The following is a 14,240-nucleotide window of genomic DNA, read 5'->3' as shown; positions in this document are numbered from 1 at the left end:
TAACGTTGCGAAAACAGAAGCAATGTGGATCGACTCCCTCCAAAACTGTGTAAATGAGCCACTTGGAGTCAAATGGAAAACTTCCGTTAAGTTTTTAGGAATTTTCATTACATATGATGTACAGATACTAGTCGAGAAAAATTTTAAGCAAAGGCTAAAAACAATCAGAAATTTAATAAATTTATGGAAGTCAAGGGGTTTGTCAATTCATGGCAAGGTAAATATTACAAAAGCAATTCTTCTTCCAAAACTAATATACCCTAGCTCGGTGATAAGCACTCCGTCTGAAGTTATAAAAGAATTTAACAAATTAGTTTTTCATTTTCTATGGAACGGGAAAGATAAAGTTATTCGAAGTTCAACGGATGCACCCTATGAGCAAGGTGGCCTCAAAATGATAGATTATGAAACCATGATTAAAGCGTTGACGTTTAGCTGGCTAATGCGCATTACGGATGAGGACTCGTCAGGTTTTTGGAAGTCTTACCTCAATTATCTTTTGGACAATCAAGGGGGTCCTTTTCTACTTCAGTGTAATTATTAAGTAAACCAGACAAACATTTCATCCACTTTTTATCAGGATCTATTAGTGTGGTGGTCAAATATAAGAGAAATAGTAGATCCAACTTAATTGTTGAAAAAAGAATTGTAATTGTTGTAATTGAGGAAAGAAAGAAAGAAAGAAAGAAAGGCAAAAAGAGAAAAAAAACTGTCCGCCATGTTTACTTCCCGAGATGGACAAAGGTTGCGAGCTTAGTAACCAAGCTCTAGTGGGGTGAATATAGCGTCATCATGCCGAGCTTTTCGACCAATCAGAATGTCCAATTCCCATATTCACCTCTGGAAATTCAGTATACTAAAGTAAAATGGTAAATTTCTAGGAGATCTACTACATCGAGGAAACCTTTCATGCCAGTGTTTTCCTTACTGAAGCTTTAATGAAAATTAAATTTACACATATTACAACCAGGTTTTTTAATTATGTTTATTAAATCACGTCACAATTTCCTTCAGTTGAGCAAGTGTCTCACACAAAAACAAAAATCACGCCAAAATGAAAAGCTCTCTAAGACGCAGAGCCTTTGATCGAGGAAGCTCTATTCTGACAAATAATGCAATCTTAAAAACGGCTTTGGCCGGCAAGGCTATTGGCTTGTCAAAGGTACATAGGTAAATCACAAAATTCTTCAGATTGGGCGAAAGAAACATATCTTGAGGAAGCTACTTGACGGATGTAGTTGAGCGTTCCAGGACAAATAAAGTTGCTTGGTCAAATCTACGGTTTAATCAGTTTCCCTTACTTTTAAATTATTTGTTTGATCCCCGCACTTCTTTATCGCCTGACCTCCTGTATCACCACCAAGAGCTCTTCATGCATTTCTTATAACCACTAAATCCAGAGCATCTTAAGCCAATTGGTACGAGGCAGTAAGAACTGTAAGGTTTCTTCTTGCAACACAGGTCGTGCTCGTAACAGCCGCGATGCCAGCAGCAGTCACCACAAAACCACTTCCAACACGAGCATCCCTTGCCGCATAATCCGCGGCAATTGTTTCTCGTTGGCTTTGCACAGCCACGTTTCTGCCTTTCGCCATCAATGGAACCATCTTCTAAGTCATACGGAGCTTTCAGGTCGGGCGGTGTCTCTACGTCGGAGGCCTTGAGTAAGTTAAAGCACAGGGAGTGGAATGACTTGAGAACTTCCAGCCTTGCGGAGTTGTCACCCAGCGCGGCTAATGCTCGCTCCAGTAGCTGGACTTCTGGAACATAGTGCAACTCACTCGTGGCTTGTTGGTAATGGCTCTTCAGAGCTTCGTATTCTGCCATTCCTTTTTGTCGTCTTAAAAAGGTTCGCCGCGCGTCTGGTGTTTCGGGAACGTCACTGGGAACGTAAGCCATAGAACCTTCATGCCTAAAAAAACACAAATTCCATTCAGAAAATCTGCATGTAATTTGCTATCAGTTTTCCTCCCGTTTTAGTCTTCAGTATTAATGTCTTGTATAGTACTGTTAGTACTATAGAGTACTCAGTATTTCTCTTGAATTAACGACAAAAGCGAGAAACGAGCGCCCACAAAGGGTCTGCTAAGATGACAAGGCTTAAAATTACTCTATACAACATGTTAGTATATAAACTCTGTCTGGCAGGTTTTTCTCGATGCCCTCTCTCCTCGAGAGAGGTTCGAAACGTTCGTTATGGAAAGCCGCGAAAAACGCCTTTGCATCTACGGAGGAAAAGATCGATGTCTACGTAGTGATAAAAATGCAAGGCAGCTGCTACATGGAGACATTTCAGATATTCGCCACTGTGTCATTTCATGCATAAACTAATCTCTATAGTGTTGATTCTACTTACCCGATAAAAGCCTGATCCAACACTTGGTAGAACAACATTTCAGGGCCAAGTTCTCTGTAAAGCAATATTTGTTCCCCGGTTGTCTTCAGTAACTTCATGTGGCCTTTGCCAATATCGAAGCAAACACCCATGGTTTCATTGTGGATGTAGCATCCTTCGACTTGGGCCTCGGAATGACTCTTTAAGTGAAGTCCTTGATTTGCAGATGTGGCTGCTATGGAGAACAGAATGGCGACAATTGAGCTCGCAAGCTGAAGCATGGACATCATGGCTGTTGGGTTTCTCTCAGGCACAATGTTCAGCCACAGACCCTCACTGGAAATGGATGCGTTCAGCAGAGTCGTTAGATTTTATGTTGATTCCACACAAAATTTCCCTTTAGGTTGCTGACGTGGAATTAAGCGTCATCAAATGGTATGTTCAAAATATTTGTTCACCTGGCGGGCGTCAAACCTTGCAAGTCAAACAATAGATATTTTCCGGATATGAAATAATTGAGTTCCGCTCACGCGAGTTGATATAGCTGGTGGCTTCAAGCGAACAGCTTTTAGTGTTAAAAGCTTTTAACGATAACTTGTCACAAGGAATTAATTTTATTAGTATTCACTTCTGTCAGCTAACAATAAACATTCGATTGGAATGAGTTTTTATTGCCACAGAATATTGATTGTGTCTATAATATTTCAGATTAATATGATTAATGCTATGAACAGAAAAGCGACAATATCATTTTATGATTGGTAAAAATGAATAAATTTAATACTTCAGGGCGTTTAGCACTGTTTACATTTTCCTTTCGGGAAATGCATTTACCAGGGAAATCTAAAAGCAAAATATAATGGAAAGGTCGGGGAAATCCAACAAAGTACACTCGGGAAAATTCCAATCAAACTGGTAAAATTAATATTTTCAACTTCTTACTGCAGATCTTTCCTTCGTAAACAACTTAATTATTATTCACGTGTGTTTTATAACATCCTGTTTATATAAGAGGAAAAAGATCCTTTGTTCTAACTGAGGTGCAAAGTCACGATTGATCTATCCTAAAGTTAAGACTTCCTGTAACCTGAAATCAAAGCGAAACAATGCACTTCGCTCCACAGTTGGTTTCAAGTATCCCGATGTCAGCCCACAGTTTCAGCTCTGATGTCTTAACACTCATATTTTAAGGGTTACCGTATGTCTTCGGAGTTGAAAATTTTCTCTTTCTTTTCGTTTTTCTCCGTAAAATAAACTTTTTAAATATGAGCTATAACAAAAAGAAAAGCAAATTCAAAAAGAGTCAATATTCAGTAAAAAATTTTTAATGGATTTGAGGGCTGTGTTTGTTTGTTCGGTGATATTATTTTCAAGCGCTGTTAATTTCCACAAAACTTTATTTTCGCTGGATGGGGACACTTATACAAGTTAAAAGTCAGATTAACTTGATTTGTCCGATTTTAGACAAATTTGGTCAGGGTCAGTTGAAACATTACTCTATATCCAGCAAAAGCGTGTTGAAGAATTTGACAATTCTTAAAATTATTTCCAAAAGTCATTTCCGCGAGGTCGCTCCCAAGCCATCTCACAGCAATTGTGGAAACCCCAACAAGCTTTCTAAGTGGTTGCGTTCTTGATCTCGAGAAAAATAAAAAAACTCCCAAAATATAAAAGATCGCGCTGAGTCAGCTGGAACTTAAGAAAGCTGATTTATAATTTCGAGTTTAGACGTCTCGAAACCTGCTCGATAATTCATTTTCCGGGAAACCTAATAATATTTTTGCATAACCAAATATTTTAGCTCTTATTTGATATGATTTAGGGTATCAGTGCTGTGATCAGGAGGCTCTACTCCGTCGGGCTGCAGATACCCTTGAAGGTACACGGTTACCTTGGTTATATAGATAGTCTCTTAGTTTAAACAATAACGAACGATTTGATTTTTTTTTTTTTTTATAAATCCGGCTGCAAAATCACTATATACAAATTCAAAATTCAGCATTCCGTATTGATCAATTTGATAAACAAAATATCTGTTTGGAAAAGTGTTATGCGTGATCAATCTCATTTCTCAAAATCTCTCTCGCATCGCCCGACCGACACAGATGATTTGAAAAACTGAAAAAAAAAAAATGGTTTTGCTTCATGGCCTGTTGCCATTCGTCGGGTCTTCTTTATACATATTCAAGTAACTCTGACTTCTAAATCAGTCTCATAATAGACTACGCGTACGAGCATTCGGTTGTTCCGCTCGACTGGAGAGGTTGAAGTTATGCAAATCGCCCCTCGATTGCTCTTCTTTTGCTCTGCATTCGTGTGTTCGCGTCGAACTATAACCACGTCTTCGTACGTTTTAGTTGTTGTTAACTTGTAGCTATTTCTGAGGTCAATTTTTTTTATTTTTTAATTTAACCCATCGCTTCACTTTTACAGGAAACATGGCGATGGGAAACAAACCATTTCGTGGGACTGACATAAACCGCTGAGTCCCTGAATCAGACACATATTTTTAAACCATAAAAATACGAACCTTTAGAAATAAAACTTTGCGTAACCTTGCTGTTGTGTTTTTTTCTTTTTTTTTTAATTGCAAAACTAGACTTAATGGTAGTAGTGTGTTTCTACATTAGAGGTGTTACATGGAATTGCAGTTGTTACCAACACGTTAAAATTGTGTGTTAAATGAGTCAGTGCGATTACAAATATGGTATCATGCGTTAACGATCACGGTAGACTGTTTTTTAATAGACGTTTAATTTCAGCCGAGATCCAGTACTAATTGGAATTGAATAGTTCCTGTTATAAGAGAGCAGATGGTTTCAGGGTGATGTTATTGTTTTGCCAGTGTATTCTTTATTGTTATCGCCAGTTATTTGCATACTCACAAAGCATTTTTAAAGCTTTTTACCCCAAAAACCGCTTACGTACCTTATTTCGTATTTTGGATTGTTTTGGCTGCCTTATATCCTGACCATTCAAACGTCCAATATGGATGATAAATAATTTTGCAGAACACCAAAACTGCGTATACAAATGAGTTCTTTTTATTACGGCATATTTTAACGGACACTCTATATAAATTTTAACATCTCTTTTAATTAATTTCTGTTCTGAAACTTGTGAACAACTTAGTGTTCATTTATGGAAAAAGGCGCAATCAGTAAGGTCGTCTCTCTCCTCCTATTTTACCTTCTTATAGTTTTCGTTTCGAGACATTGCGTAATAATCACTACTTTCACGTTTTCTGTACATTCCGTTGTTATTAGTGGGGCGAACCGACTATAGGGTCCTATGGGTTTACCCTCGTATTTCGTAGGTCAAAGTATGAGTTATCGCTTTAGTTCTTGCTAACTGGACAATTCTTGCACTAGAAGAAGTATCAATTTCAACGTGTCGGAACTCTGGAGTAATAATTTTTCGTTTCAATTGCAAAACTCAATGACAGATGTTTCTGTTACTTTACGGCCGCCAAGGCTCAATAAGTTTTTTTCCGGATAACGCGCGAATGAAAAACTGCAGAGGTCTAATCTCTTGGCGAGTTTGGTTATCTATCAATCGTCTATCATATCCCAGATTCTTGACTTTATTTATTAAGGTTACTGTAGACCTTCAGGGGTGCCTTCCGGAAAATGCTTTCTTTACGCGCTGCTTTAACGAAAACCGCAGTAAACTATATATCCTTTTAAAGCTAATAAACTGTAGAATTCGAAAATAAAGGTCCGGTAATACGGGCAACATTTTCCTTCAACTTGTCTCGCAACATTGTTGCATTGCAAGTTGAAGCACATTGTTGCGCGTATTACCACGTTTGTGACCACCTTGTCTCGCAGCAAAATACAGTGTTGCAAGCTGAGGCAACAAGTTGCGCAAAGTAGACTCGAGTTCTACTTTCTGCAACAAATTTTAGTTTTGCTGCTCGTATTACCACTGAAGCTACGACTTGTCTCGCAACAAATTTGAATTCAACGCTTGTGATTGGCTGTCGCGAAGCGCGGCAAATAAAAAAAAACAAGACGGCCGGTGAAGGCGAGCCTGAATTCGAGGTAGACCAGTAACTCTCGGAAAGTCATAACTTTGTCCTTTACAAAGACCTCGAGGGCTATCATAGTCTTTGGGACACTTCGTTTGTCCCTTCAAAACAAGCAAGAAAAAAGGCAAAAGGCGTGGAAGAACTGTCGCAAAAATACAACTTTTCGCCTAGCTACTTGAAACGACACTGAGCTTCATACTGAAAGAACTTCGCTGGCACGGAAAATTAAGAAGAAAATGACGGCCAGAAGTCGAAGTGGAACTTCGTAGAAATGCTGAATTATATTAAAGGAGGCGCCATCTTTATTTACACACGATTAAGCAATTATACTTATAGAATTCTGCAGACTTGCAACACTGTATTTTGCTGCGAGACAAGTTGGTCACAAACGTGGTAATACGCGCAACGATGTGCTTCAACTTGTAATGCAACAATGTTGCGAGACAAGTTGAAGGAAAATGTTGCCCGTATTACCGGACCTTAAGAACATATTTTGCTATATTTGTTTTGATAGGCACGCGCAAGTCTTTAAACGCAAAAATGACCGCACTTGGTAAACTGAATTACCAGCCTGTGTGTTACCGCGGACATCCAAACTGACGAAATATTATCAATCAGGAGATGATGGGCTAACAAAGTGTGGGAGGCTTCTTCGATATTTCTATTGGTTGCTTCGGAAATCTCTTTTAAATTTGGACAATAGAAAATTTCTTGACTGCTGTTACTCAATGGGACGTCACAGGGAAAATATTTCGATTTTCGCAAAAGCCTCACACACCTTAGGCTCGATTTCCAGCCGTTCTGTGAGCCCGCGTTCCTTGCCCCACAGGATAAACAACCGCACTCCCAAAACGGCTGGAAATCGAGCCTGCACACACTTTGGTGCACTAATATCTGACGAAGAGTTTGGCTATATTTCGTTAAAATCTGATAAATCTACACACCCCATTAATTCATTCGAATAGGGGTAATTCACGCAAAAAATAACCTTGAGTTTTCGGCCTCGAAAGAAATTCTCAGTTTTCGCACCTCGCTGAAGCGGTTGTCAACGTGGCCATGCCGCCAACCAATGAAACGAAGCTTTGAACTCCCCAGCGGGCTACAGTAACGCTTCCTGGGAATGATTGTGCAATGTTTATATTTACAGTATATCTTTATATTTTACATCGAGAGCAGCGAAGTCTGCCGTGAAACATTCAGCAGCTTATAAGACGGAATCAGCAGATAAATGGTACATAAACAAGGAAAAGGGAAACAAGAGGTATGATAGCGGAATAGCCTTGAACAGGCCTGCTTGGCGAGCCGAATCGAGTGCGGATATTTACACATTTAAAAAAAAACAAACGCGTCATTCATCAACCTGTTTGTTTTACTAGACTATGGAAAACCTCTCATCGAAGCAGAGGAAAGGAGCGTTTGGAGAAGCTGTGTTGTCAGATATCAGCGATTAAATTCGCCGGTAATTCAGCGGCAATCAACTTCATTGCCAGAAGACGCTAGAGCAGGGCATCGACGAATTGAAACATTCGCTTGCGATTTGCGCTTGCGCTCAAATGTGGGAACACGGAGACCGTGCAAAATCGCCTGGTCTATCACTTAGGAGATGAAAACAACCAACAAAAGAGAAGATTTTTGTGCGAGAAATTGCAAGACGTAAGGGATAAACAAAAGAAGCGAAATACGACCCCGCGGATGAGATCAGTTGCCGCCAAAATTGTTACTGCTCAACTCAAGGGTTGACACATTTTACACCCGCTTTCAGTGTTACGTGCATTTCGACATGCTATCTTTCGACTTGCTATGTAACCTGGCCTACTTAAAAAATGTAAGCACAACGGACTTCTTTACGGTCGAACTCGAATTGTAATGATGAAAGATTGATTTATTTGACATCAAATTAAGGTTAGGAGTATCAAGAAGTCATTCTGGCAGAAATAAGTCGACTGTTTTGAATGTTTACACGTTGCGAATATCAAAAGCAGCAGCGACCCAATTCTACCGGAAGTCACTATTGAGAAGCGATCGACTACACTAAATCGCTTGAATTATCCCGTAAATAGGGAAGCATGCAAAGTCCAAAATCTTCTGCAGCCATTTGAGGTAGGTAATTATCATTTACTTGTCATTTCCTCCGCTAATAACCGGAGAAACTGCCAGTTTCACAGTTTACTGAACGGTCTTTCATAGCATGTCGAAAGATGGGATGTCGAAAGATGGTCGAAAGATGTCGCCTATGCACGTAACACTGAAAGCGGGTGTAATTTTCTTATCACAGTTTGCGGTTCATTGACTCGTTTTAAGAATTCACGTTTTTGTGAATAATTCGTTCGCGTTTTAAGTTTTTAAAATAATACTTTTTGGAAAATTCAGATAAAGTAGAAGTCTTGAATTTGATGTAAAAAAATAATTTTGGACAACATAGGCCCTTAAAGGTCTACAGTAACCTTAAATGGTTACGATTTTTAGTTTTGATCGCGTGAATTAGGAGCAATAATGACAGTATCAAGTTTGTACAAAAGATGAGAAACAAATAGCATTCTACACGGTCAACACTGAATCGAAAATCGTCGAGTTGCAGAGAGTCTTTGGACAAATATCTTTGTATAGCTGTAATATATCATCAAGTCCATCGAGTGTGACTGTATAAGAACGCAAGCCACATAGGTCATTGTGCTACTCTGTGTAGTGACATTGAAACAAATCCTCTTCATAGTATTGATCCTACTCTAACAATCATTAGGCACCATCTGTTCAAGGTGATATTATGTACTTTGGTGAAGATGCTGGAAAACAATGTGTTGCTATGAGTTTGAGCGCTTTGATTTATAAGATAAATGGAATACATAGCTGTAATGACCTGGTACAAAACATGGAGATGGTAATCAATTATTGTATTCAACACTGTCACAATGTTCAGGGCAGGTGTATTCAATACAAACAGAATTATCGTCAATGATTGGAGATCGCTATGTCTGAGAAAAAAAATTTACCAGCTTAATTAATTACAGTGAAAGCTGCACTGGTAATCTACATCATTGTGATTCGATAATTGAGGGATATCAGTCGCAAAACTATTCTTCATTTATTCTGACAACAGAATGTATTGGTGTCAGTATCTATCATACTGATAATGGGAGTTATAAGATATTTGATTCTCATGCAAGAGACGAATATGGTAGAAGCTAACCCTCAGGTGCATGTGTACTATTAGAAGTACCATGCGTTGCGAACTTATTACAGTGTTTCCAGGATGGTATAAACACTCACACGGTGACAATATCATTATGAACTCAGAGAAGTGTAGACTGTAGTACATATGATATAACTGCAGTGAACAGGGTGAGAGAAGAAGACAGTGACCCCAATCTCCTCAAACATAGAAGTGACGTCACAACTCAAATCAACTTCACTACGATTACCGTAGCTTTCACTTTCATCTATGTTTTCGTGATGATTACGGTTTAATGATATTTCTTTGAGACATGCATCTGTACATGCTATTTTTAGAATCCCTGCGCACCGCAAATGATCAACACTCGTAGCTAGTAGCAGGTCTAGCTACAGCCCGACTTACGATCTTAGATCGTCTTGTTTTGTTTGAGTTTAATTTGTATTTGTCGAGTTGAACTTCTAAGCTTGAAACATAAATAAAGGTGCTGAATTGGAAAATTACAATGAGAAAAAAGTCAAAGGCTGTTACTATAACAACAATGCGCTGGGCATCTGCTTCGATGTTCAGCAGCATTCAATGAGGCTTCTGAAGGCTACAGGAGAAAACACTTTTGTTGGTCACGATCTCTATCCAAACTCTTTCTTCTTCAAAGCATTGGATCAGGCATCGCTCGGGACGGGTATAAAAAAATTAAACCGTTCCACGTTTTCACATTTTAAATTTAATTTTGAAATGGTCGTTCTCCAAACTTCTGGATGAACTGATCTAGTTCTAATCACGTATTTTAATCCTAAATTTCCTGTTTTTCTTTATCGTTAACCAGTTCATTAACCTTATGTCACTTGCGTTCTATTCCTGTTAACTTGTTTGCTAACCCGCTGACCGTGCCTAAACGTGACCATTTAATTCAGAATTTGGTGATTTCCCTTCAGCTTGAAGCCCGCGGCAGACAGGAAATCCATTTTTAGCTAGATACGTGTGATAAAATTAAATTTCGTCTCTATGAACAATTTCGCGGGAAGGTGACGGTAATGAAGGCTTGTAAATGGAGCGTCCGTTTACAATGAAAACAATCCTTGCGACCCTCGGTGGTCCTCGGTACCCGTGAAATCTATCAATAGCATTTGGTTTGATAGTAGAGCATTTTCTAAAACCTAAGTTTTCATTTCACGTCAAGATGGCTGCGAGAAGGCGTCCACGTAGGTTTAAAAGAATGACTAATTCTATTCTATTTAGCAGTCTGGAGACTTAACGTGTCAGGAAAAGTGGTTATGTGAATGTTTACTGCTTCATGAGGGTGAACTGATCCGCTTAGAATACATGTAGCAGAATTTAATTCCAGATGAGTCAGTGCCCCTTAGCTTCTCGGGACACATATTGGCGTTTCCATACTGAGCTCTATAGTATAAATTTGTCGGGTGAAACTTTGTGACGGATAACTTGAGTACAGAATATCTCACAGACCAAAGCCTCGGAGAAGTTGATCATTCATTAAGTCTTCTATTACAACATTTGAGATTCTTAACCTCTTTTATTTTTTGGTTTCGATTTTGCTCTTTCGTGGACTTCGAGCAGTCTCTCTCTTCCTCGAAAATTCGGGGGGAAGAACGCAAAACAAGTAAGCGTGCGAGCGTGATTGTCAGGACGACGTGCGAGCGGCGATGCCTCGAGCCGCTAGTAGCGCGGGCGTGTTTTGCGTTCTTCCCCACGGTTTTCGAGGAAAAGAGAGACTGCTCGCATTCGTGGCGTGACAATGAAAGCCAACAAATTTAAAATCTTTATGACAGACCTATTCAGCGCTCGCTTTGTTTGTCAGAATTTGTGGTCACAGCTCCAGATTAAATTTTTAATCTTTGTTTTTCAATAATTGCTGTGTAAATCCCGATTACGGTTGCGAATAATTAATATTTTGCAACAGAAGTTTTTAGCGCTGTGGATAATTGAACAAAATTTTATAATCAAGTAAATAGGTTTCAGATGGCTATATTTATATTTTTAATTAGTATTGATTTGTCCGTCTCTACGGCTTATCTCGTGTGATCGCGCGGTTCTTGAAGCAGTTACAGATTCACGGAAGTGTGTTGCTCGAAAGTAAGTCAGTTCTTAAGAATGGCAGCTTACGTTGCAAGCGTAAAACGGGGGGGGGGTGAGGAGGAGGGCGTGGGGGTGATTTGTATTTTACAATAAGAGAGGCTAATAGCCTAGTTATTATCTCTTTCATCAGTGCAGTTGACGTCAGCACGCGGGTAAAATTACTCTTTTAAATGCATACAGCAGTTCAATAGCAAGTTCTTATGTTAAACTGATTGAAGTCATTTCATACGTATCATAGCATTTTGAATGCTGAAATCACTTCACACATCATCTACGTGTAGGTGGAGCGATCCGACAATATTGTTTGGGGTGAATCCACAGTCTGTAATGCTGCTAAAGGTTCGAGGCCTACTTCTGTTCCCAGTCTGATTCATTTCGTTTTTAACTTCTCGCTGAACTTTATTTTTGAAAATCTAACGTGGCATTCCCACACTGATAAACTGTGTAAAAAGATCGCTTCTGCAATTGGAGCCATAAAGCGAGTTAAGCCATTTGTGCCTCAATCTACCCTACTCTGCACATACAACTCACTGCGTAGTTCAACCTCACTTTGATTACTGCAGCCTAGTCTGGGGTAATTGTGGCAAAACATTATCTCATTAACAAGCTACAAAAACTACAAAACCGTGTTGCACGAGTAATAACTCCATCGGGCTATGACGCTGTTGTCGATTCCTTGTTTCACAAACTCAGCAGGAAACACTTGCCGAATTTCAACGTCAAATTCAGAAAGCCCTAATGGTTTTCAAGTCTTTAAACGGTCTGGTTCCCGAATATCTCACTTCTAAATTTGTAACGCGAAATGAATCAAATTATGCTCTGAGGGACTCGGTTAACAAACTTGTTGTTCCCTTTCCGAGGACTAACTACATGAAAAATAAATTTAGTTACAGCGACGCAACCCTTTGGAACAGCTTACCCTATAACAATAGAGAGTTTGGTTAATCAAATCAATTTTCAAAAACGCTTTCTCTATCACAATTTTTAAACAGTGCACACGATATTCATGGAAATCAGGTTTATGAGTAGAATATTGTTGTAAGTTAATATAATATTAGGATTAGAATTTTAGGTTTAGGATCTTAGACGTTTTATTGGAATTTATTGTACCTGGTGATTTTTTACCGTGTATTAATAACGATTAAAGATTTTTCATTCAAACTTAAAACATACAGTGAAGAAATGTTTCTTACTCTGTTCTGAGCCGACGGAATCGTAAATCCATGTTCTTCATTTAATGCTCCTATCCCCCCAGTCTATCTTTCAGCCCCAGCCTAATATAATAATCCGTGAGGTAGCTCTCAGGAATCTTTGATTATTGTAGGGGTTTATTCATCTCGTTGTATGTTTTATAGCATAGGTTTGCTTGTCTTTCAAACAAACTTCTCTGTCATTAAAGGAACCGGGGGAATTCCCTTATGCGGTGGATTGTACGGGGGACCGGCTCCGCCTGAAAGCGATACCATTTTCAAGTGTAAGAAAACGACGGGAAATTTTCCATTTTATTTTAATAGGTATTTTGAAAGCTTTTTCAAAACATCTCGAACAAACTCACCTTACGGTTAATAAATGCACTAGATCTACTGTGGTTGTATGAAAGGCGTACCGTTTTTCTAAGGAAGCACAGTATGAAAGAGTCTCCTCTTCTGTCAAAAATGACCAAAAATGGCGCAGAGCCTCCGCGTATGAAACTTTGTTAGGTACCTCGAGCTCGCCCCCTCTTCCCCTCACAGCTGCGCCAAGGAATCTCGGTTTGCGCTTACTGATAAGTTGTTGTTTGCCGTGTGCTGAAGCCTTCAGCCTGAAGGAAATAATCACTGACTTAATCAGTAACTTCGTAGGTAAAATTTATTCCACCTTTTACTAATTGTACTTGTCAGTATCGCCGGTTTGCTGAACGAAAAAGTTGCACCAGAGCGCGATTTTCAATCGTCCAGCGTGAACGTCGAAATAAACGACTTTCAAACTAGTAAATGAATCACAGACGTGTTTTGCGTGAAAAAAAAAACAGATCAAATATTTAGATAGTTGGATCTTAAGCTGTTGACTCTGTCAGCAAATAACCGCCGATTAATTTCCCTTTATCACTTTCAAGTTGATGAATAGCTAAGTGTTTCACTTGCCCGTCGATCCACTCAACAGTTTCTTAGAAACTAACACCTGTCTTCATTCTGAATGAATGCAGAGTCATATAAGAGTTCCCCTTTTAATAGCGCAGAGTAGCACAGGTAAAAACGTCTGAGAAAAACCTAAAATTCCCATTTTAGTATATTTCGAAGACGTTTGGGCATGAGAATTGTCCACTCGCCTACTGTCTTCAATTCCAAGCTTCACCATCATTTCTCTTGGCAGTGTTGAGATATGGTGCTGTATCGAGTATTAACATTTCCACTGTGTGCGTTTTGCTGAAGATTATAGCATAAAAAGTCACGTTCAGCATCAATAAGGGAAGCCTTTAGAATCAAGGAAATAGCTAAACCAGAGCAAATAAAACACGTACCAGGGTACGTGCTTTCCAATACGTTCAGCAATTTTTTTTTTACGCTCAAAGAAATAACACACACATCTGCACATCCCACTGCGCTGATGAGGAAGTTTCAGTCAAGCTC

General features: G+C 39.1%; 1 protein-coding gene across 1 annotated transcript; it reads right to left on the bottom strand.

The window, feature by feature from the left end:
* Positions 1 to 790: 790 nt before the first annotated feature.
* Positions 791 to 2,827, bottom strand: LOC145484903 (uncharacterized). The gene is made up of 2 exons (XM_081463522.1): positions 2,357 to 2,827; positions 791 to 1,912 (listed from the first exon to the last, which is right to left on the bottom strand). Exons 1-2 carry the CDS (start codon positions 2,623 to 2,625, stop codon positions 1,354 to 1,356), a joined length of 828 nt encoding a protein of 275 aa, XP_081319648.1. The 5' UTR covers positions 2,626 to 2,827; the 3' UTR covers positions 791 to 1,353.
* Between the last annotated feature and the right edge of the window lie 11,413 nt (positions 2,828 to 14,240).

Source organism: Orbicella franksi, chromosome 4 (assembly GCF_964199315.1).
Source record: "Orbicella franksi chromosome 4, jaOrbFran1.1, whole genome shotgun sequence".
Classification (NCBI taxonomy): domain Eukaryota; kingdom Metazoa; phylum Cnidaria; class Anthozoa; order Scleractinia; family Merulinidae; genus Orbicella; species Orbicella franksi.
The sequence above is the reverse complement of the archived record's forward strand: the minus strand, read 5'-3'. Positions and strand labels throughout refer to the sequence as shown.